At 46.7% G+C, this 22,487-nt stretch overlaps 1 protein-coding gene across 4 annotated transcripts; it reads right to left on the bottom strand.

The window, feature by feature from the left end:
• Positions 1 to 1,563: 1,563 nt before the first annotated feature.
• LOC140721987 (NACHT, LRR and PYD domains-containing protein 3-like) lies at positions 1,564 to 21,453 on the bottom strand. 4 transcript variants are annotated; one of them, XM_073036809.1, is made up of 12 exons: positions 21,155 to 21,453; positions 20,278 to 20,467; positions 15,050 to 15,130; positions 14,504 to 14,670; positions 9,067 to 9,238; positions 8,902 to 8,967; positions 5,593 to 7,360; positions 3,430 to 3,516; positions 3,104 to 3,274; positions 2,780 to 2,950; positions 2,458 to 2,625; positions 1,564 to 2,282 (listed from the first exon to the last, which is right to left on the bottom strand). In XM_073036809.1, exons 3-12 carry the CDS (start codon positions 15,057 to 15,059, stop codon positions 2,180 to 2,182), a joined length of 2,883 nt encoding a protein of 960 aa, XP_072892910.1. In that variant the 5' UTR covers positions 15,060 to 15,130; positions 20,278 to 20,467; positions 21,155 to 21,453; the 3' UTR covers positions 1,564 to 2,179. The 4 variants fall into 4 exon arrangements, with proteins under 4 accessions (XP_072892910.1, XP_072892911.1, XP_072892912.1 ...); XM_073036810.1 differs by having other exon boundaries at positions 15,050 to 15,127; XM_073036811.1 differs by having other exon boundaries at positions 20,278 to 20,464.
• Between the last annotated feature and the right edge of the window lie 1,034 nt (positions 21,454 to 22,487).

The following is a 22,487-nucleotide window of genomic DNA, read 5'->3' as shown; positions in this document are numbered from 1 at the left end:
TTTGAATTCAATTTGAGTAAATCAATAGAATAAAATCCCTTCTCCCAGTTTATCAGAGACATGTGGTTGTACGTTTTTAGTTTATTTCATTCGGGATGTTCAGCTGCGTAAACCTGCGGCCCGGTCTGTTGCAGACCAACAACGACATGACAGACTGAAAGTTATATCTGCATTTGCACATCTGTGTCCAGTCCATCGTTCCTGATGTATACAGTATATAGTTACTGTTCTATAGATCTGCTCATTATATCCACACAAAAAAATCCCAGTGTTATGTGTGGTGACAAGTAGACATTCTGATAATAGATATTACTTTGAAATTTGAACTAGAATGCCGAGGCTTTGAAGTGGGTGCAGAAGTCTTTTACCCGGGCATGGGCTATAACAAGAAGTTGGATAAACTTGTTTTTTTTTTCCTCTGGAGGGCAGGAGACTGCGGATAGAGATTTAAAAGTTTATGAGAAGCTTGAATAATGTTGACAGACAGGATATTTCTACCAGAGTGAAATGTCAAACAATAGAGGGCATACATTTAAAGTGAGACGTGGCAATTCCAATGGAGATGTTAGGGTGGGGCAGCTTTTTTTTAACACAGACTGTGGATGGCGCCTGGAATGAGTTGCCTGGGATGGTGGTAGAAGCAGATATATTAGGGAATTTAAAGAGATATTAATATAGGCCCAACATTTTCCATTAAATGGAAGCAGATTTAGGGGAAGTTTTTATTTCCACAGACAGGCGGGAAGACAGGAATGTCCTGCCGAGGGTAGTTATAGAGGCTGATGCATGAGGACGACAGAAATATGCAGGGTTATAGGCTGTGAGTGGGGAGATGTTCGAGGTAGTTGGGGCGCAGGGGAGCGATTTGGAGGTCTGGCGTAGGGAGAGTGCGGACGTCAACGAGGAGAGTTCGGGAAGGGAGCCGAGTGAGGAAAGCGCAACTGGGGGGGCTGAAGGGTGTGGTTCGAGCATGCAGAGTGCCGGGTGCTGGTGGGAAGCGAGGAGAGCGCAGAATCGGCGGAGTTGGAGGACGAGATCCTGGACATTACTCCTGAAGTAGATATACTCCAGATTTTTAACAGACTTTCATCAGCACGGGAATGATACGACAATGGAGTGTATTCGGCTGTGTGTTACGGATGGGTTCACTGTTCAGCAGCGAGAGAGCGAGAATCTGGCCGACGCAAGATGAGCGCGGGATGCGAAAACAAGGATGGTAGGCCGGTGGTCGTTGCAAAGAGTGACCCCAGGCGGATAGGCATGCAGGTTGCGCACGCGGATGGGAGCGGGATGGTTTGGGGAGGGTAGCGAGGAGAGCGCGGTGGGAAGATTGTGCGGGTTAGGGAGCGAGGAGAGAATGGGAGATTCATCGAGCGAGGAGAGCGCGGGAGCTCACCAGACTCTGTGAGACTGACTTTCATCAGGCTGCAAATCAGATTCTGCTTTTCTGTGAAGAGATATAAACCACTGTTACAGTGCGCTGGGTGCGCGGGGCAGCAGTAATCTGAGGTCTGTGTTTTTTTTTACCCATAGTAAGACGCATCTGATACCAGGACAGGAATTTACGGTGTTTTATTGATTTCATCATGACAAATGTAAATTAAACTACCTATGAGTTGCTAACATACGGAAATAAATAAACTGCTCCCGATTCATACACAGTCACTAACAATTAACTGACCGACGACAACGAGAGACAGGTTGAATAATCAGTCCCGTTTCTCACCGTTACTCTGAATCGGGGAATCGATGATTATAAAATCACACCTCAGGGCAGTGTCCGAGATCGCTGCCGAGGTATTTGTTAATTTAACATCACTATAGTGGCAAGACTGACGAATTACCGTCCTCAGCCCAAAGTGAGAAAAACGATCCCCTTCCCGGATAATCCAACCCGGGACACGGGTGTCCCCGAGTAACAATGGCCCGCTTTGCAATTCCTGTCTGTGTAAGTCCCCGGTTCCCCTTGGCGAAGCCTGCACCAGGACATCCGGCGGAAGCAGGGCCGCTGCACTGCAGATGGAAACACTCAACTATGGGACTGGTTCTGACGTCAGAGCACACTCGGCTGGAGCCGGAGTCTATTGGAATTAATTCTGGGTCGCGGCAATTAAAGGCGGCCGTTCAAGATAAAACCGGGAATTCTGCTTAAATGTCCTCATCCCTCGGGGGAAAATTTTCACATATTCCGATGGTCAAATATCACGCTAATGCTTGGTCTGGGTTCTTGGAGAGACCTCAATTCCTTCTCCCCGGTTTGACTGAACCGATTCTTCACCAGCCTGAAACAGATGGAAGAAAAAAGATAAAATATTCAGATTACAGATTACCCACCAATGTCAGTAACAGGGGACTGGGGGACTGGAGTTAAGGTTTCAACAACACTCACAGACAAATATCACCAGAAAACCTACGGATCTGCTGTTTCTTTTTATAATATTAAATCTTAACACTTACACGATCCGCTCCAGACTCGGGACTGCCAGTATAAGGCGACGAAGAGCGGGGACAGATCGGTCTGTGAGCCAGTTTGATCCCAGGTTCAGCCGCGTTAGTAATCCGTTTGTAATGATAGCTGAGACGAGATCCTCGACACCAGAATCTGTGAGACGGACACCACTCAGCCTGGACATAGAGAAAGTGAGGGTTAAGGACACAGAGAGACAGGAGACGGTACAAATCCCCAGTGTTCATCAGTGACACAATTACTGACCACATTAATGTTCAGTGTCAGACACCCAGTGACTGTAAACACAATCTCCCACAATCTGGTACTTACCACAGTTTCTGTATTTTACACTCTGGGTTCTTCAGTGCCTCAGATACCAGTTTCACCCCTGAATCTCCCAGTTTATTAACACTCAAGTCCAGATCCGTGAGTGATCGCGTTGTAATGAGAGCGGAGACGAGATCCTCGGCACCAGAATCTGTGAGACCGACACTAAATAGCCTGGAGATGAGAGATAGTGAGTGAAGAACACAGAGAGACAGGAGACGGTACAAAGCCCCAGTGTTTATCAGTAAAACAATTACTGATCACTTTAATGTTCACTGTCAGACACACAGTGAATGTAAACACTATCTCCCATAGTCTGGTACTTACCGCACTGTCTGTATTTTACACTCTGTGTTCCTTAGAACCGCAGACACCTGTTTCACTCCTGAATTTCCCAGTTCATTTTCACTCAGGTTCAGCTCCGTCAGTGATGTGATTGTACTGAGAGCAGAGACGAGATCCTCGGCACCAGAATCTGTGAGACCGACATTGTTCAGCCTGGAGATGAGAGAGAGTGAGGGTGAAGGACACAGAGAGACAGGAGACGGTACAAATCCCCAGTGTTTATCAGTGACAGAATTACTGATCACATTAATGTTCAGTGTCAGACACCCAGTGACTGTAAACACAATCTCCCACAGTCTGGTGCTTACCACAGTTTCTGTATTTTACACTCTGGGTTCCTCAGAGCCGCAGACACCAGTTTCACTCCTGCATCTCCCAGTTTATTGCGCCCAACTCTAAACACAAACGGAAAATTGATGAACAAAGTGATTCAAAACGTGGGTCTGAGGGAATTTATCTCACTCTGATATTTCAGGAAACATTAAACCCTTCAGTAAACCACGGAACAGAGTTCCCATCATTGTCAATGTCCCTCGCTGACCAGCTCCAGGGTATTCACCGAATGGAGGTAATTTAGTCTGTCGGTGTGACCCTGCAAACTCCACTTATTCTGTCTCAATCCCGGTGGTCCGAAAGATATTCCTGTTTCATGGGCGTCAGAAGGAGCAGGATTGAAGTTTAGATACATTCCCATGGTGAAGATCATGTTGGATGGGAAGATGTTCAAAGGCGATTGTGGAAGAGTCCCCCACAACAGAAGAAAATAAATAGGCGGAGAGACTCCAGCGGCAAAAAGAGGCATGGGGAAGGGAAATCCGACAGGAAGAAGGGAGATGGCAAGGAGAATCCCTCAGGAGGAAAAGGTAGGACGATTGATTCCCTCAGGAGGAAGGGAATAGAGAAGAGTAATGCCACACGGGGTTGGGATGGGGAAGAGAGATTGGTGAGTTGGCAGGGGACCGCGTAAGACAGATCCCCAGCAGAAGTGAGTTCCAACTGTGAGAATGGGAATGTAGGAGACATTTCCTCAGGATGAAGGGGAATGGGAACAGAGATCCGACAGGAGGAAGAGAGATCCCACAGGGGAAATGGGACGTGGAAATGTGATCGGACAGGTGCAAGGGAATGCGCAAAAAGAGATTCTCAGAGTAAGAACTTGTGGAAGACCGTCGGAAGGGGAATACGAAGGGTGGTCCCACAAGAAGAAGTCATGAAGGGGACGAAAGATACCACAGGAGGAAGTGGGATGCGAATGAACATTCCGCAGTAGTAAGGAGGATGTGGAAGAGGTTATCCAAAAGGAGGAAGTGGACTTGGAAAGAGATCCCACAGAAAGATAAGGATGCGGCAGAGATACTGTACTGCTGAACGGGGCTGGGGAACAGACATCCGCCTGGAGAAAGCGGACGAGGGAAGTTGATCCGGCAGGATGGAGGGGGGTGGCGAAGAAAGTAACGTCGGAAGAAAGGGAATTACTACAGAGAAATCTCGGAGGATGAAGAGAATAGGGAAGGGAGTTCCCACAGGAATAAGGCGGGTGTGGAAAAGAGAACAGGCACGTGGAAGGAGGATGTGGAAGGGACATAAAACAGGATGAAGGGGAATGTAGAGGAGAGACGCCACGAGGAAGAGAAATGGGAGAAGAGAGACCCAACAGGATGAAGGAGGATGGGGAAGAGTTGTCCGTCAGTAGGATGTGGAGTGGTGAAGAGAGATTCCACAGGATGGAAGGGGTGTGGAGGAGCGATCCAGCGGGGGGGGGGGGGGAGACTGGGAGAGAGTTCAGACAGGAGGAAGGGGATTGGTGCACAGAGATCCACAGGACGAAGGGGATGGGAAAGAGGGATCCAACAGGAGGACGGTGGTGGGGCGGGGATGAAGCAGACATATCCCACAGAAGGCTAGCGATAAGAAACGATGATCCCGCAAGAGAAAGCGATAGGGGTTAGGCCCACAATCTGTAGAGGAGGTGCTCACATTGGACTTGTATCTGATAGTGAGCAAATACGCACAAGTGGAGCGATGATGATAATCACACACAGGGAAGTACAAGGACGGGACAATCTCACAGAGTTCTGCCTCACCCTCTCACTAGGAGAGTCTACTGGCCCTCACTAGTCCCTCACCAGGAAGACGGTGTGAATCTCTGACCCACACGGTGCAGTCAATGTCGGTCTGGGCGTCATTGACAGTGAGAAGAAACATCCTCAATGGACGTGTCACAGGCAGCGAGAAACACGGCTACTCCTGTGATTTACTACCATTAAACCAATGGCCGTTGTCACTAATCTGATGGTCTCCAATGTCTCTTCACAGAACCCTCCCGTCCTTGGAGATTTACTGACCGACCCCCTGGGCATTCGTCACAGTTCTTCACAATCTGATTTACAGCAATTCCAGCCAAATTCTTTTATATTGAAAAACACAATGGAAAAGTTTCACAGTTCATAGTGAGAGATACATCAAGTTACCTCAACTCGTGGCACTTGTGCAGCCCGGGTCCCAGCCGCTGGATTTCTTCACACTGAATGTTGCATTTCTCCAGGTCCAGGTGTTTTATGGTATCACAGAGTCCGATGACATGAGACAGGACAGCGCAGTCAATCGGGGTCAGTGTCATTCCACTGAATGAAAGTGTTTCCACAGATCCCAGGGTGGCCTGAGCCAGTCCACTATTCTGAGACTCAAACAGGTAGTGCAATGTGTTCAGGAGGCTCCTTTTACCAGCTTCACTCTCTGTGTTTCCACTCTGGCGTTGAAACTCCTCCTTCACCCAGTCAATCACCTGGCAGGTTGTTTCATGAGGAAATGGACCCAGAAACTCCTCCAGGCCCCGAGCTGTCATTGGGGAGGAGAGACCAGCAACAAAACGGAGAAATACCTCGAATCGCCCATCTGTCGTGTTGTGGGCTTCACTGAGGGATTTCAGGATATCCCCGGGATGTGGATTCAGGAATTGTGCGACTGCAGCTACAAACTCTTGGATGGTGAGGTGTGGGAATGTGTACACCACGCTCCGGGCAGAATCTTCTCTCTCCAAAAGCTCCATTAGGAACCCGGACAGGAATTGGGAAGGCTGCAGGTCGTAGTTGATCAAATCTCCACCTGTAAACACAATTTTCTTTTCGGACACTCCTCTAAAGGCCATCAGACCAACTCTGAGTAACACATCACGAGGGTTCTCAATCTCACGACCGTGGTTTTTCAGGATGCTGTATATATAGTAGGAATATAGTTGGGTGATGGTGTTGGGAATTCGCTGCGTGCCCCTGACATTTTGTGTGAAGAAGGGGCCCAGTACTAGAGCGAGGATCCAGCAGTAGGAGGGGTTGTAGGTCATAGTGTACAGAATCTCGTTCTCTTTCACGTGTTTGAAAACAGCTGCTGACACCGTCTGATCTTCAAAATGCCTGAAGAAATATTCCTTCCGTTCCTCACCAACAAATCCCAGGATTTCAGCCCGGACTCTGATCTCTGCCTTTTCCAATAAATGTAACGCAGTGGGGCGGGTGGTCACCAGCACTGAGCACCCTGGGAGCAGCTTGCCCTGGATTAAACTGTACACAATATCCGACACTTCACACCACCACTCGGGATCTGGGCACTGGTGCTTGGGTTCTGTGTCTCTCCGACTGTCAGCAAAATCGATTCTGTGTTTGAATTCATCCAAACCATCAAATATAAACAGCAATCCCTCTGGGTTCTTCCAGACCTTTCTCAGGATATTCCTAAAGTAAGGATAGTGATCCAGAATCAGTTCCCTCAGGTTTATTCTGCAATTAATGGAGTTTAAGTCCCGGAATTTGAAACTAAAGACAAATTGGAATTGTTCGTATATTTTTCCCGTGGCCCAGTCATAAACAATCTTTTGTACCATTGTTGTTTTTCCGATCCCTGGGACTCCGGCCACAGCTGCAGAACACCCGGACCTCGGTGGTGTAAATAATTTCTTCATTTTGTCTCGAAAACGATGTGAGTCATTGCTCTGAAACAAATGAGCAATGCGGATTTTCTCCAGCTCTCTGCGGAGATGTTTCTCCCTCCATTCCTCGTGGACTCTGCCTCTTGCCAGCAGTTCATGTTCCACTAGTCTCCGATCTCGAACAGTGGAAATGACCGTGAGCTCAGCGTATCGATCAACCAGCTGGAAAACGTTCTCCTTCTCGCTCATCAGGATCGTGTTCACTCTCAGTTCTTCCGTCTGTGCGCGCAGAGTCTCTTTGTGTTTCCTCTGAACGCCTGAGGACATTATGAACACAAAATGTTATGGCCACGAGTCCCCCAACACATTTTCTCATTTGGAATGACCTGACAGATAAAGTGGGTGATCTGGGCATATTATCAATGTTTAAGACACATTGGCAGGAGAACTTTAAAGGGTTATGGGCCAAATGGGGGAAGATGGGATGATTTGCGCGGATGTGTTTGACCGAAAGGCCCGATTCCATGTTGTAATAGTCTATGACACTGTGCATCCATCACAACATCAGGGAAAAGTGTTTGTGCGCGCAGAGTCTCTTTGTGATTCCTCTGAACGCCTGAGGACATTATGAAAACAATATGTAATTGTCACGAGTCCCCCAACGCATTTTCGCTGCAAAAGGTTTTGCAGAAGTTCAGACAATGTTTGTCTGCCGGTGGGGATCCGGCCTACATACAGTGCTGAAAATGAATACGATAGCAAAATCATTTAAACTTCCTAGTTCCCGCGTCCCATGGGATCATGTCTTCCCTGATGGTGGCGTTTGCCACTTTGTTAATAATTGCAGTTTCACAAAGCTCTGATGAACACGAGGTCAACGCACAGTCCTGGATATCTCAATGTTCCACTTTTACAGAAATACATACTCCCTTTACAGTTTAAATTCTGCTGAACTGGGCTTTTGTACCGACTTTTTAAACAAACACTACGATCACTCAAATCCTCCACTCCTTAGCAGTCCATAACGTTCAATATTGCTTTCATCCATGTACCTATTTCAGAGTCGCTTGAATGACCCTAATTTATCAGCTTTAGCCATTAACCCCGGAACCGCATTCCGGACACCACTCTCTGGGTAAAGGATAAAGAAAACTACCTCTGATATCTCTTTTAATGCCTGTAGTATAAAACAAATTGTAGAGCCCTGCGGTTCTGATATTGAACAGAGGGATGTGGACGTGCCAGTGCAGATTTCACTGAAAGCAGAATCTCAGGTAGATTGGATGGTGAAGAAGGCTTTCGGCAGACTGAACCATGTCAGTCAGCGTTTTGAGTACACGTTGCAGTTTTAAGATGATACTGACTCACGAGGAGTAATAGTACAGATTTGGTCACCTTGTCATGATAAAGATGTAAGTAAATTAGAGAAAGTGTAAAAATGGTTCACCAAGATGTTGTCAGAACTCGACGACCACAGTTACAAGGAAAGATTGCATGGAACTGGATATTATTCGATGGAATCTAGGAGGCTGAGGGGTGGGCGAATAGAGGTACCTTGTCATGACGGACACAGACAGGGTGCTCAACGTCTTTACCCTGGAGATGTGGAGCGAACAACAAGGGAGTATAGCGTTCAGATCAGATGGAAAAGAATCGAAAGAGCTTCAGGGCAGCTTCTTGGCCGAATACTGGACTCGTATTGGAGGTTTCTGCTCAAAAGCTCGAAACTTGGCAGGCTGTCTGAGGACTATGGCAAATCTAAATGGCTTTCAGTCCTCCAGGCGCCCAGATTCCAACACGAGCTAAACAGGGGTAAATATTCTCAGAGCGAAACAAAAAGGTTGGTATTTCAACTTACCTTTTAGGTGTGTGGGCACTTCAGATAAACCCCGCTCGGTGTCCATGTAGGCGAACTGCGCATCACCTGTTTAAAACAGAATAACTTGCATGACGTCTGCTCTCTGCAATACTATAAATTCGGCAGCATTTACATCTGTAACACACAGTGTATTGTTCAACATACCACGTTCCTGTATTTCCTTCAATATTCTGCTCAGCTTCGGTAAATGGTGGTGTAGTTTCACAAAGGATTCCCACATCACCCTCTGGGTCCCGGAGCCCTTCTCCATCACCAGATCCAGGAGGAGTTCGGAAGCGCCCGCTCGGTTTCCCTTGTCTGCGAGCTCAGTCACGCTCTGTAATGAGCAATGGGGAGTATATTGAGAGCCGGAGAGAGGCGGGCTGCAGGCAGGAGGAAAGGATCTGCAGGAACAGGGAGTGCGGACACTGGATGGGTACGGGTCCATCCTGAACACAGACAGAGAAAACACCAGATCCAGCAATGACAGTGTCACTGTCGGGTTTCCCCGGGGTAAACTGCTGGTTAAAAGCAAGCAGGCTCAGGTGATGGACGGTGGCAGACTCACGCTTAACTGCCTGGTAACATGAGTGCTCCGGTTTCAGCCTACAGCTGGGAACTTGCACCGAGGAGCAGCCAGCAACTTTAAGAGTTCTGTGCATGTCAGGAATATCAATGCAACTGGTAGTAATGGCGAAAAGGAGTTTGGCCTGGGATTATCAGACATCAAATGGGGAATGTTATGGTTAGATATCATGTGTGGCCCTTCGATACCATTCAGTCTGGGTGGCAATAATTGAATGTGCCCCGGTACGTAATGGTAATTAGAAGGCGGTCTCTAGATAATATTTTGTTCACGTACGCATACTTAGCATACCGTGGTTTTATTGATAGTCATTCAGCAATATATGTGTCAACATTTCTTTATCCAGAGGGTGGCGAATCTGTGGAATTGATTGCCACAGTAAACCGTGGAAGCCAAGTCATGAGGTATTTTTATAACATAGAAACCTACAGCGTATTTATGGCCATTCGGCCCACAATATTGTGTCGACCATATAACCTACTCTAGAAACTGCCTAGAATTTCCCTACCACATCCATCTATGTTTCTAAACTCCAAGTACCTATCTCTTAAAAAAACATTGTCCGCCAAGATCACTCAACCGGTTCTCATAAGAAACGCTCTCTCATCCAGCAAATCTCCTCTGCGCTCTCTCTATAGTATCCACTTCTTTTCTGTTGTGAAGTGACCAGAACTGAACACAGTACCTTAAGGGGGTCTAACTACGGTCCAATATAGCTGTAACATTACCGCACGGCTCCTGAACTCTATCTCACGGTTGATAAATACCAACACACCACACACCTTCTTAAAAACACTGTCAACCTGCGCAGCAGCTTTGAGCGTCCTTTGAACACGGACGTCAAGATCTCCTTAATCCTCCACACTGCCAAGCGTCTTACCGTTAATATGGTATTTTGTCTTCAAATTTGAACTATCAAAATGAACCACTTCACACTTGTCTGGGTTGAACTCCATCTGACACTTTCCTGCCCAGTTCTGCATCCTCTCGATGACCCGCTGTAACCTCTGACAACCCTGCAGACTATACACCACACCGCAAAACTTACTAACCCACCCTTTTACTTCTTCATTCAGGTCATATATAAAAATCACAAACAGGAGGAGTCACCGACCTCTTTTCAGAATACCAACCAGCTACAACCACCCTTGGCCTTTTGTGGTCAAGCCGAGTTTAGATCCCAGCAAGTTCTCCTTCGATACCATGCTTCCTTACTTACTGAAAGAGCCTTGTAAGAGAAAGTTGTCAAATGCCTTACTGAAATCCATATACAATGCATCCATCTATTTAAACAGGAGTCTGATAGGTTCCTGATTATTAAGGTATTCAAAGCTATTTGCTAGCATGGTTCGGGAGGGTTTAAACTGATCTTTAAGGGGGATGGGACCCGGAACGATAGAGCAGTGAAAGAAGAGCATGGAGTAAATCCAGATCTAACATATAGAGAGACTTTGAAGAACGCGAAGCAGAAAAAAGGGTGTAAAGTTAGTAAGGTGGAAGGGCTAAAGTGCGTGTACTTCAATGCAAGAAGCATCAGGGACAAAGGTGATGAACTGAGAGCTTGGATACCTACGTGGAATTATGATGTTGTGGCCATTACAGAGACTTGGCTGGCACCAAGGCAGGAATGGATTCTCAATATTCCTGGATTCAGTGCTTTAAAAGGGATAGAGGGGGGGAAGTGGAGGAGGGGTGGCATTACTGGTCAGGGATACTATTACAGCTACAGAAAGGGTGGGGAATGTATCGGGATCCTCTTTTGAGTCAGTATAGGTGGAGGTCAGGAACAGGAATGGAGCAGTTACTCTACTAGGGATATTCTATAGGCCCCCTGGTAGCAGCAGAGATACCGAGGAGCAGATTGAGAGGCCGATTTTGGAAAGGTGCAAAAATAACGAGGTTGTTATCATGGGTGACTTTAACTTCCCTGATATTGATTGGCACTTGATTAGTTCCAAGGGTTTCGATGGGGCAGAGTTTGTTAACTGTGTCAAGGATGGATTCCTGTCACAATATGTTGACAGGCCGACTAAGGGGAATGCTTACGAACCGGGTAAGCTCACAGATCTGTCAGTGGCTGAGCATCTGGGGGACAATGATTACCGCTCCTTGTCCTTTAGCATTATTATGCAAAAGGATAGAATCAGGAAGAACAGAAAATTTTTAATTGGGGAAGGACAAATGATGAGGCTCTAAGGCTAGAACTTGCGGGTGTGAAATGGGATGATATTTCTGCAGGGAAATATACTATGGACATGTTTTCGATGTTTAAGGATCTCTTGCTGGATGTTAGGGATAAATTTGTCCCGGTGAAGAAGATAAAGAATGGATAGTGTGAAGGAACCATGTGTGACAAGTGAGGTGGAAAATCTCGTCAGGTGGAAGAAGACAGCATGCGTGAGGTTTAGGAAGCAAGGATTAGCTGTGTCTATTGAGGAATATAGGGTAGCAAGAAAAGAGCTTAAGAAGAGGCTGAGAAGAGCAAGAAGGGGGCATGAGAAGGCGTTGGCGAGTAGGGTAAAGGAAAAGCCCAAGACATTCTTCAATTATGTGAAGAATAAAAGGATGACAGGAGTGATGGTAGGACCGATTAGAGATAAAAGGGGGAAGATGTGCCTGGAGGCTGTGGAAGTGAGCGAGTTCCTCAATGAAAACTTCTCTTAGGTATTCACCAATGAGAGGGAACTTGATGACGTTGAGGACAATATGAGTGAGGTTGATGTTCTGGAGTATGTTGATATTAAGGGAGAGGAGGTGTTGGATTTGTTAAAGTACATTAGGACGGATAAGTCCTCGGGGGCTGACAGAATATTCCCCAGGCTGATCCACGAGACGAGGGAAGAGCCTCTGACTTGGATCTTTATGTCCTCATTGTCCACGGGAATGGTACCGGAGGATTGCAGGCAGGCGAATATTGTCCCATTGTTCAAAAAAGGTAGTAGGGATAGTCCGGGTAATTATAGACCAGCGAGCCTTACGTCTGTGGTGGGAAAGCTGTTGGAAAAGATTCTTAGAGATAGGATCTATGGGCATTTAGAGAATCATGGTCTGATCAGGGTCTGTCAGCATGGCTTTCTGAAGGGTAGATCGTGTCTAACAAGCCTGATAGAGTTCTTTGAGGAGGTGACCAGGTATATAGATGAGGGTAGTGCAATGGATGTGAACTACATGGATTTTAGTAAGGCATTTGACAAGATTCCAAACAGTAAGCTTATTCAGAAAGTCAGAAGGCATGGGATCCAGGGAAGTTTGGCCAGGTGGATTCAGAATTGACTTGCCTGCAGAAGGCAGAGTGTCGTAGTGGAGGGAGTACATTCAGATTGGAGGGTTGTGACTAGTGGTGTCCCACAAGGATCTGTTCTGGCACCTCTACTTTTCGTGATTTTTATTAACGACCTGGATGTGGGGGTAGAAGGGTGGGTTGGCAAGTTTGCAGAATACACAAAGGTTGGTGGTGTTGTAGATAGTGTAGAGGATTGTCGAAGATTACAGAGAGCCATTGATATGATGCAGAAGTGGGCTGAGAAGTGGCAGCTGGAGTTCAACCCGGAGAAGGATGAGGTGGTACTCTGTGGAAGGACAACCTCCAAGGCAGAGTACAAAGTAAATGGCAGGCTATTTGGAAGTGTGGAGGAGCAGAGGGATCTAGGGGCACATGTCCACAGATCCCTGAAAGTTACCTCACTGTTAGATAGGTTAGTTAAGAAAGCTTATGGGGTGTTAGCTTTCATAAGTCGAGAGATATAGTTTAAGAGACGGGATGTAATGATGTAGCTCTATAAAACTCTGGTTAGGCCACTCTTGGAGTACTGTGTATTTTCTGGTCGCCTCACTATAGGGAGGATGTGGAAGCATTGGAAAGGGTACAGAGGAGATTTACCAGGATGCTGCTTGGTTTAGAGATTATGGATTACGATCAGAGATTAAGGGGGCTAGGGCTTTACTCTTTGGAGAAAAGGAGGATGAGAGGAGACATGGTGGAGGTCTACATGATATTAAGAGGAATATACAGAGTGGACAGCCATCGCCTCTACCCCAGGGCACCACTGCTCAATACAAGAGGACATGGCTTTAAGATAAGGGGAGGGAAGTTCAAGGGGGATATTAGAGGAAGGTTTTTCACTCAGAGAGTGGTTGGTGCGTGGCATGCACTGCCTGAGTCAGTGGTGGAGGCAGCAACACTAGGGAAGTTTAAGAGACTACTATGACAGGTATATAGACATAGACTACATAGACAGGTATATGGATGTATTTAAGGTGGGGGTTATATGGCAGTCAGGCTTTGAGTGCCGAATGGCCTGTAATGTGCTGTACTATTCTATGTTCTATGTTCTTTCTAAAGGATATGGGGAAAGGCAGGAAATTGGGGTTGAGAGCAATGATGGCATGGCGATCAAATTCGACTGGCCGAATGCCCTAATTCTGATCATATGTCTTGTAATCTTAACAGTATATACGGTAGGATTTTTTTTAAAACCTGTAAATATAACAGACATAAGCAACAGAAGTTCACTGAACCACGAGGTATAATGGGATAATTGCTCAAATACAAGAGTTTCAGCCGTTCACAAGAGAGACGATATTCAGTAGTGTCTGGTCAATAGATGCTGGGGGTGAGGGTAGACTCGACAGATGATTTGCAAAACCAGTCACTATACATGGGTTATGAAGCGAACGCAAACTGGTGTGTGGCAATAACGATTGAGCTTTGCGAATGTAATGGGAAATGAGACAGATTGGTGTGAAGTGGTTTTCTGTACACTTGCAAGTTCCATCAGGTTGGCACAGTACTAAAATCTCATGTCAGTGATTGGCTATACATTAACCAGTCTAAACCTGATAGAGGCTGCTATTGGTTTAATAAAGGCTCAGTGTAGCTGCATCTGGGGACACTTTTGTTATTATTGACCATAAGTATCTCGGTCTTTCAATGACCGACATTTCTTGTGCACTAATACTGTGGGTCTGTAATAACTTTAGAAGAATCTGCACTCAGTCTGTGTCCTTTCGACTTACGTGATGCTCCCGTCCCGTGAAATGATCCTCGCCTGTTAACATGAGGCCGAGTTCCTCCACACCCTCCTCAATCGCCTGCTCCAGTCGGTCCCGATAGAATTTTGTCAACTGGAACAGTTGGTGATCGACACAGTGTGACAGGAAGGCGGAGATTTCAGAGCTCCGATCTGTGGACAATAGAAAATCACAGCATGACTGTGCCGACCACGGTGTGAATTTAAACCAATCTCATCTACAGGCACATGGTCAATATCCCTCCGTTTCCTGCTTACTCAAGCGCTCCGTTGAAAGCACATCCCAGACACCGATCACTTTCAGTGTAAGTCATGCATCCTCAATCCCCTTTAAACTTTCACCTTTAACCTATTTCCTCTATGCGCTCAGGAAATTCTAAGCAGATTCTAGAGTAGGTTACATGATCGGAACAACATTGGGCCAGGGGCCTGCAATGTGCTGTAGATTTCTATGTCTATAGTCAAAGTTCAATGTTGTATGTGCACCATACGGACGGAGGTTCAATGGACAAAAAAGAAACACTGAGCATACCTGCGTCCATTCTGACTCTGACTGATGATGGTTGATTGCTGTCTTCTTGAATTTGGTCTCTGTGGAAGAACGCCCCAACTGCTGGTAACAGAAATAAAACAGAGCGAATAAGTAGCAGGGATTTAAACACAAAATGCTGGAGGAACTCTGGTGGTCATGCAGCATCTATGGAAAGGAATAAACAGTCGACGTTTCAGATCGAGACGCTTCAGCAGGACTTGAAAGAAAACGAGGTCAGAATAAGTAGGGGGCGAAGTGAAAGGCTACGAATTTGATTGGTGAAAGGGTAAAGGGCTGGAGAAATGTGAATCTGATCGGAGACGGTCGAAGAATATTGAAGAATCGTATTTCCAGAACTTCGAGAAATCGATGTTCATGCCATCAGGTTGGAGGCTACCCAGATGGAATATAAGGTGTTGTTCCTCTAAGCTGAGTGTGAACTCATCGCGCCAGTCGAGGAGGCCATGGACTGACATGTCGGAATGTGAATGGGAAGTTGTATTAAAATCGGTGACTGCAGGGAGATCCCGCTTTTTCTGGAGAGGTGAAATGGTCTACAAATCTACGTTGAGTCTCACCAATACACAGGACGCCACACCTGGAACAGCAGATGCCGTAGATGACCCCGACGAACTCTCAGCTCAAGTGTCGCATCACCTGCAAGCACTGCTTGGGGTCCCGATTGGCAGAAAAGGTGGAGGTGTACGGGCAGGTGTGGTTGGCAGGAATGAGTACAAGCAGGGAGATCAGTGGGGAGGGACGAATGGATATGGGATTCGCGTAGGAATCGCTGCGAAGCCGAAAGTGGCGGGGATTGGAGGGGGAGGAGGTGAGATCCCATTGGAGATGGCAGAAGTCATGGAAATTTATGTGCTGGATGCGAAGGCTAATGGGGTGGCAGGTGAGGACAAGAAGAAGCCTATCCCTGGTATTGCGGAGGGAGATTCGGGTGTGAGGGAAATGGAATAGATGCATCAGAGCTTCAGACCCAAGTATGACCAATTACTAGTAAATTCTACGTATTGCTTGTCCAGTAGCATCTGCCGCATCTCGCCGATAGATTCAGAGATAAATGCACCATGTATAAAAACTCTTCGGCCCAACGAATCCATGCCGACTGGTGTACCAAGACAGCTTATCCCGATTTACTGCGTAAGGCCGAAGTTGCTTCATACCCCTGCGTGAGACATTTGTTGTTCATACCCTTTTTAAACCTTTACCTCTCATAGTTAATCTATGTCGTTTGGTTTCCCTTGACTTCGGACAATGGCTGTTAATGTCCACTAAATCTCTGCCATTCAAAATTTAAAACACTTCTGTAATATCGTTGTTCATTCTCCTACATTCAAGGAGTGAAGACAAAGCGTGATCATCGTCTCCTTCTAACTCAAGCCTTTTGGTACTCAAAACATCATCGGAAATCTTCTTTGCATTATCTGGAGTTTAGAGAAGGAATTTCCAGAATGCAACGGCCATAACTATGCTTAGTACTGCAAACATAGACTCACCTACGACATATACAACTGCAATATAATATCCCAACTCCTGCACTCATAGTGTCTTGATGAAAGCCGGCGGGATAAACGCCGTCTTCACCACCCTGTGACCCTGCGAACAATTCATTACAGTCCTCGGTCCCTCTGCTCCATGACACTCGCTGGCGACCTGGAACAAATTCTGTGTAGGTTTGTTTTCCGAAATGCACCATTTCGCACTCAATTGTATTGAAGTATATTTGGCACGCCTCCGTCCTCTTTCCTAACTGATCTAGAACCCCCATTATATCAGCTAATCTTCAGTTTCAGCAGGTCTTGCTAATAATGTTTCACCAGCAGACGTATTGATCAAGACCTATGCATTCGCATCCAAATCAGTTATATAAGTAACAGAAAAGAAACGTCCGAACACCGAGCGCTAGACCACGCCAGCGTCCATCTGACTATCACACCAACTCACCTGGATACACTTGCTACTTTCCAACACTTTTGCACTATCTCCCTCCCCTTGGGTGTTATTGTTCTTTGTAAAGGTTTGTAATAATGTTCCTCCTGAACATTAAGAACTTTAAATATTGCTGGCTTACCGCTGGTGAGTTTCCCGTTGGGGAAGAAAGCGAAGGAGCTGGACTTGGTGTGCATCGTGCTGCTACCTGCGTCAGAGAGGTATTGGAGGTGTCGCTGTGCGAGGTTGTGTGTAGACTAACAGCGAGGAATCGTCTTAAACCCGTTTATTGCGATAACAAGACCCTCTTGGACGCTGTCAGTGAGGAGTGGTCTAACTCTGAATCAATGATCTATTAGCAAACGGCGGGGTAGCTGCGTAGCCTCGTCGTAGCAAGGACTCGGGCTCAAGCTGCGGCATCGCCTGTTTGCAGACACCCAGTGAGAGGGGTCAGATTCGTTACACTCCACCTGAGGCAACGTGGCGTTACATCCACGCTGTAGCCGGTGAAGCCACCCCCACCCCGGTGTCCGCTCGGTAGAAGCCAACATCTATTGTATCCGACTGTCTGCTCCTGCAGCATTCTGCGGCATCGCCTGTTTGCAGACACCCAGTGAGAGGGGTCAGATTCGTTACACTCCACCTGAGGCAACGTGGCGTTACGTCCACGCTGTAGCGGGTGAAGCCACCCCCACCCCGGTGTTCGCTCGGTAGAAGGCAACATCTATTGTATCCGACTGTCTGCTCCTGCAGCATTCTTGAGCTCATGGTGTCCGACTATACGTGTTTTCTGTGACTGTTTGTTAGTGACATCGCATATGTGTTTGCTCCCTTCAATGTGCGATATGTGCGTTGTGCTATGTGTGACTACTGGTACTACGTCTTGCATCTTGACCCCGGAGTACCCATGTTTCTTTTGGCTGTTTCCTGTCCGGTTGAATGACAATTAAACTTCAAATTGAACAGAAATTAGACAATTTGTGTTTCATAAACAAAATATAGTATAAATTCCAATGTTTTGTATCACCAAGGGACTTCTAAATGTTGTATTTGTTCCTTCAGAGAAGTTGTTAATACAGATTGGGAAAAGAAAGGCTTCATCTATCTGTCCACCTCGAAGCACCTGCCCTTCCAACATCCATTGAGAAAGCCTGCTGGCTCAAGCAGCGTCTGTCACAACGGTGGGGATATGGCCCAACTGCGGAGTGAGAGACACTCAAATGGATCGATATTTCACAGACTTTAATGCAAACGTCGTTAAAGGGTAAAATAAAACAATAAGCGCAAGGCCAGACAGAGTCAGTTGACTCGACAGTCTAATTTCTCAGGCATTTCTCCCGGTGCGGCCTCCTCTACATCGGCGAGACCCGAGACAGATTGGGGGACCGCTTCGTCGAGCACCTCCGCTCCGTCTGCCACAACAGACAGGATCTGCCGGTTGCCACCCACTTCAACTCTGCTTCACATTCCCATTCAGATATGTGCATACATGGCCTCCTCTGCTGCCACGATGGGGCCATCATCAGGTTGGAGGAGCAACATCTCATCTACCGTCTGGGTAGTCTCCAGCCCCTTGGTATGAACACTGCATTCTCCAACTTCTGGTAATTCCCTCCCTCTCCCTTCCTCTATCACACTTTCACTCTGCCTCCTCTTCCAGCTGCCTATCACCTCTCTCATGATTCTGCCTTCTTCTACTACGCATAGTGCTTTTCCCTTACATTCCTTCTTCACCTTTCCTGCCTATCCCCTCCCTGATTCCCCTCCCCCAACCCTTGATCTTTCCTCTGATTGGTTTTCCGCCTGCACCTTCCCCTCCCCCAACCTTCTTTACAGGGCCCCTGCCACCTCTTCCTTCAGTCCTGACGAAGGGTCTCGGCCCGAAACGTTGGCTGCTCCTTTCAACGGATGCTGCCCGACCTGCTGAGTTCATCCAGCTTGTTTGTCCGTATAGAACATAAAAGCAAGGAGGTTGTGCTGAGACTTTATAAGACACTAGTTAGGCCGCACTTGCAGTATTGCCAACAGGTTTGGACTCCATCTCTCAGAATGGATGTGTTGTCATTGGAGAACGGGTTAACATATGAGGAGCGTTTGGCAGCATTGAGCCTGTACTTAGTGGAATTCAGAAGCATGCGTGGGGATCTGACTGAAACCTACTGAATGCTGAACGGACTAGATAGCATGGATATGGAGCAGATGTTTCCGATGGTGGCGGTATTCTGAACTAGAGGGCACAGCCTCAACATTGAGGGGCAACCCTTCAGAACAGAGGTAAGGAAGATTTTTTTTTTGAAGAGTGTAGTGAATCTGTGGTATGCTCTGCCACGGACTGCAGAGAGAGGCCAAGTCCGTGTGTATATTTAAGGGGGAAGTTGTCCGTTTCCAGATCGTTCTGGACATTAAAGGATATGGCGAGAAGGCAGGTGTATGGGGTTGAGTGGGATCCGGGAGCAGCCATGATGGAATAGCGGAGTGGACTCGATGGGCTGAATGGCCTAATGCTGCTCCTCTGTCTTATGGTCTCATGGTCTGAGGTTCAGGGGCTTAGAAATGCTGGATGTGGTTATAAATTGGCTTCGCGGGAGAAGCCAGCAAATGCTAAAAGATAGTTTAACCCTCTGACTGGAGACCAGTGGGTAGTGGGATGCCCCAGGGATCGGTGCTGGATCCATTCTTGCTTATCATCTATGTTAACGGCCTGGATGATATAATTGCAGCAATGTTTGGCTTCGGTTCATCGACAGGTAATTTACACGTGTGTTGGCCCGTTCGCATTAAATTGATTTACGGTAATTGTAGTCATATCGTTTCTTGTGAAGATACCAGGCAGAAATTGACCATTCGGCCCATCGATCTTTCTGCCCCACACAGTAAAATCATGGTTTTTGTTTTGAAATACCACCTGCCGCTTTTTGTAACTATTTCCCCAGCCCAACTCCAGCTCGAAACACTGACAATCAACACAGTCACAAAGAGGAAAAGCATGCATTGATCTGCAGTGACATATTTGGAAATGGAACCCGTGCTGGCGAAGCAGCTTATCGCAGGCTGGCCTTGAAATCGTAACCCTTAAGCTTTAGTTTGAGAACTGTTTTTAATCTGGACATAAATTGTGGGAAATATCACACGTGCGGACAGAAAACTGCAGGATGACTAACAGCACCACGGCCTGAGGCGAGTTACAACAGAAATGATGACTTCTCGATTACTGTTTCAAAACACAGATAACGTGATGATTGGTAATAACGTTTCGAAATAAATCTCAGAAGCTGAATTATTCTCACCTCAGTTCACCAAGAATGTTCTGTTTCCGTGTCAATATGTTTTCAAGTCGTTTTCTGCTAACTTCATTGCAACCAGTCCAGCGACAGATATTTAGTATCTGCGGGGAGGGACCGGTGTTGCTGTCCTGGGTGACTCACAGCGCGATTTTCCGTGTACAAGCTGCTGCCTGTCCACAGGGCGGATTCTCTGCTGAAACCGAACAAACCAGTTCGATACTCCACTTTAACTGTGCACAAAGGTAGCTTAATGTTGTACTTAAGTATTTCTTTTACAGAAAAATAAAACAATGAACACCCGTCGATATAGAAAAGAAAGATCCCAAGTGTCTTCAATCTGAATGACTACTTGTTACAATTGCTACCAGACTTTGTCAGAGTTCTGTATTTAATTTTACCCCCACTCCCATCATTTGTAGTTTTAATGTCATTGTTTTTGTTTTTTTTTTGCGATTTAACGCAATAAATTGATCTTAGGCATTCTCTACTGCGACGTTCCGAACAGTAAAACAGTAGAATCTCACGGTCGCTCTGTTATTCTTAGTTAGTTTTTATTTTGTGTACGTGTGTGTGTGTCCCTGTGTCTAACTGTGAGAGAGAGAGAGATCATAGTAGGGACCCTGCCCTGCCCCGGGGGACATTTTAAATATCACTATTCGTGCGCAAGGTTCATCTGCACTGACTCAGTAGAACCTGCCGCAGAAAATGGGTATAACTGAAGGTGACGACGTCGTTGCTTTTAATGCATTTGGTCAATAATTACTTCGTTGAACGTGTCAGAGCTTCCTTCTCCCCTTGTATCCCCTCCCCCCCGATCCCGTCAAAAGCCGAGCCCCGCTCTAAACGCACACTGATTTGCAAAATCGAAAACAACATTTACCTCTGATTTTGAAACCGGACGGTGTTCAGTGCTGTCTGGGATGATGAATGTGCCGACCATGAACCAAGAATTCAGTCTGCGCTGCTGCTCCCGACGCTATTCGGTTATAGAGAGTCAGTCGCTGATCACAGGTAGACAGGTCCGGATGAGCCGGGGTTAATGAGGCAGTCCGCCGTTCTGGTTCCACACCCCCTCACCGGTCTGGTACAGGTCTGTCAGCGGGAGGAGAGGGGACTAGGAAAAATGTAGCCAACACAGATAGAATTACAGAGGCTGTGAGAATCTTCCCTTGCCGTCGCAAATAGTTTCTGTCTGGATTTCCGTGTAGATCTCTCTTTTCCTCATTATTCCTGTGACGCAACCAGCAAGGCGGAGAATCTCCGTTTTATTCAGCCAGTGCCAGGCTGTCAAGTTGATCCAGCGGGATGAGGTACCACCCTCTGTATGAACGGGGCTGTCCGGCGCAGGGCGCGTTTCAGCTCAAACACTCCACACCGGTCACAGCTATTTCAGGGTCAAATTACTTAAGGCGTAACAGCGGGGAGGATGAACTAAGGAGTGGCGTTACCAGTCAGAGAAAATGTTACGGCAGTGTTCAGTCAGGAGAAATCGTAGAACTCGACAAGTGAGGCGTTCTGTGTGGAAATGAGAATTAAGAACTGTATGGCCACGTTGGTGGGACTATATTCAAGACAGCCCAACAGTCCTAGAGATTTAGAGGAACACATTTGAAAGATCTCAGACTGTTGCAAGAACCTTGTAGCTGCTATAGTAGGTGATTTTAATTTTCCACATAATGACTGGGAATCCCGTATTGTAAATGGACTAGGTGGCATAGAGTTGTTCAAACGTTTTCTTCATCGGTAGGCAGAAATCCCAATTACAGAGCGTGAGATACTGAATCAGTAATTAAGCAATGGGGCAGGGCAGGGGACAGAAGTTTGTGTGTGGGGATACGTTTCATCCACTGACCACGAGAACCTTGGCCGAATGGTAGGAGACTGCGAGTGGGAATAAAAATGTCCTTTTTATGGTCGCTGCCAGTGACTGGTGGTGTTCCGCAGGTGTCGGTGTTGGGAGCATTTCTTTTCCTGCTGTATATTAAAAATTTAGATGATAGAATCGATGGGTTTGTCGCCAAGGTTGCAGATGATACGGATGCATGGTTATGCATTTTGGTAGTAGAAATAAATGTTCGTACTATTTGCAGATGGGCTTGGGAATCCTTGCAGAACACCCAGAAGTTTATCTTGCATGTTCAGTCGGTGGTGAGGAAGGCAAATACAATGTTTGCATTTATTTCAGGAGGTCTAGAATACAAGAACGAGGATGT

The sequence above is a fragment of the Hemitrygon akajei genome, unplaced genomic scaffold, assembly GCF_048418815.1.
Source record: "Hemitrygon akajei unplaced genomic scaffold, sHemAka1.3 Scf000066, whole genome shotgun sequence".
NCBI lineage: Eukaryota > Metazoa > Chordata > Chondrichthyes > Myliobatiformes > Dasyatidae > Hemitrygon > Hemitrygon akajei.
This window is presented reverse-complemented; position numbering and strand designations above follow the sequence as displayed.

Excerpts from the sequence above, each read along its gene's own strand:
- LOC140721987 (XM_073036809.1), bottom strand. Across the intron at positions 7,361-8,901 it reads AGTGCCCACACACCTAAAAG|GCGTTCAGAGGAAACACAAA; the intron begins GTAAGTTGAAAT and ends TAATGTCCTCAG. Across the intron at positions 3,517-5,592 it reads CACAAGTGCCACGAGTTGAG|AGTTGGGCGCAATAAACTGG; the intron begins GTAACTTGATGT and ends GTTTGTGTTTAG.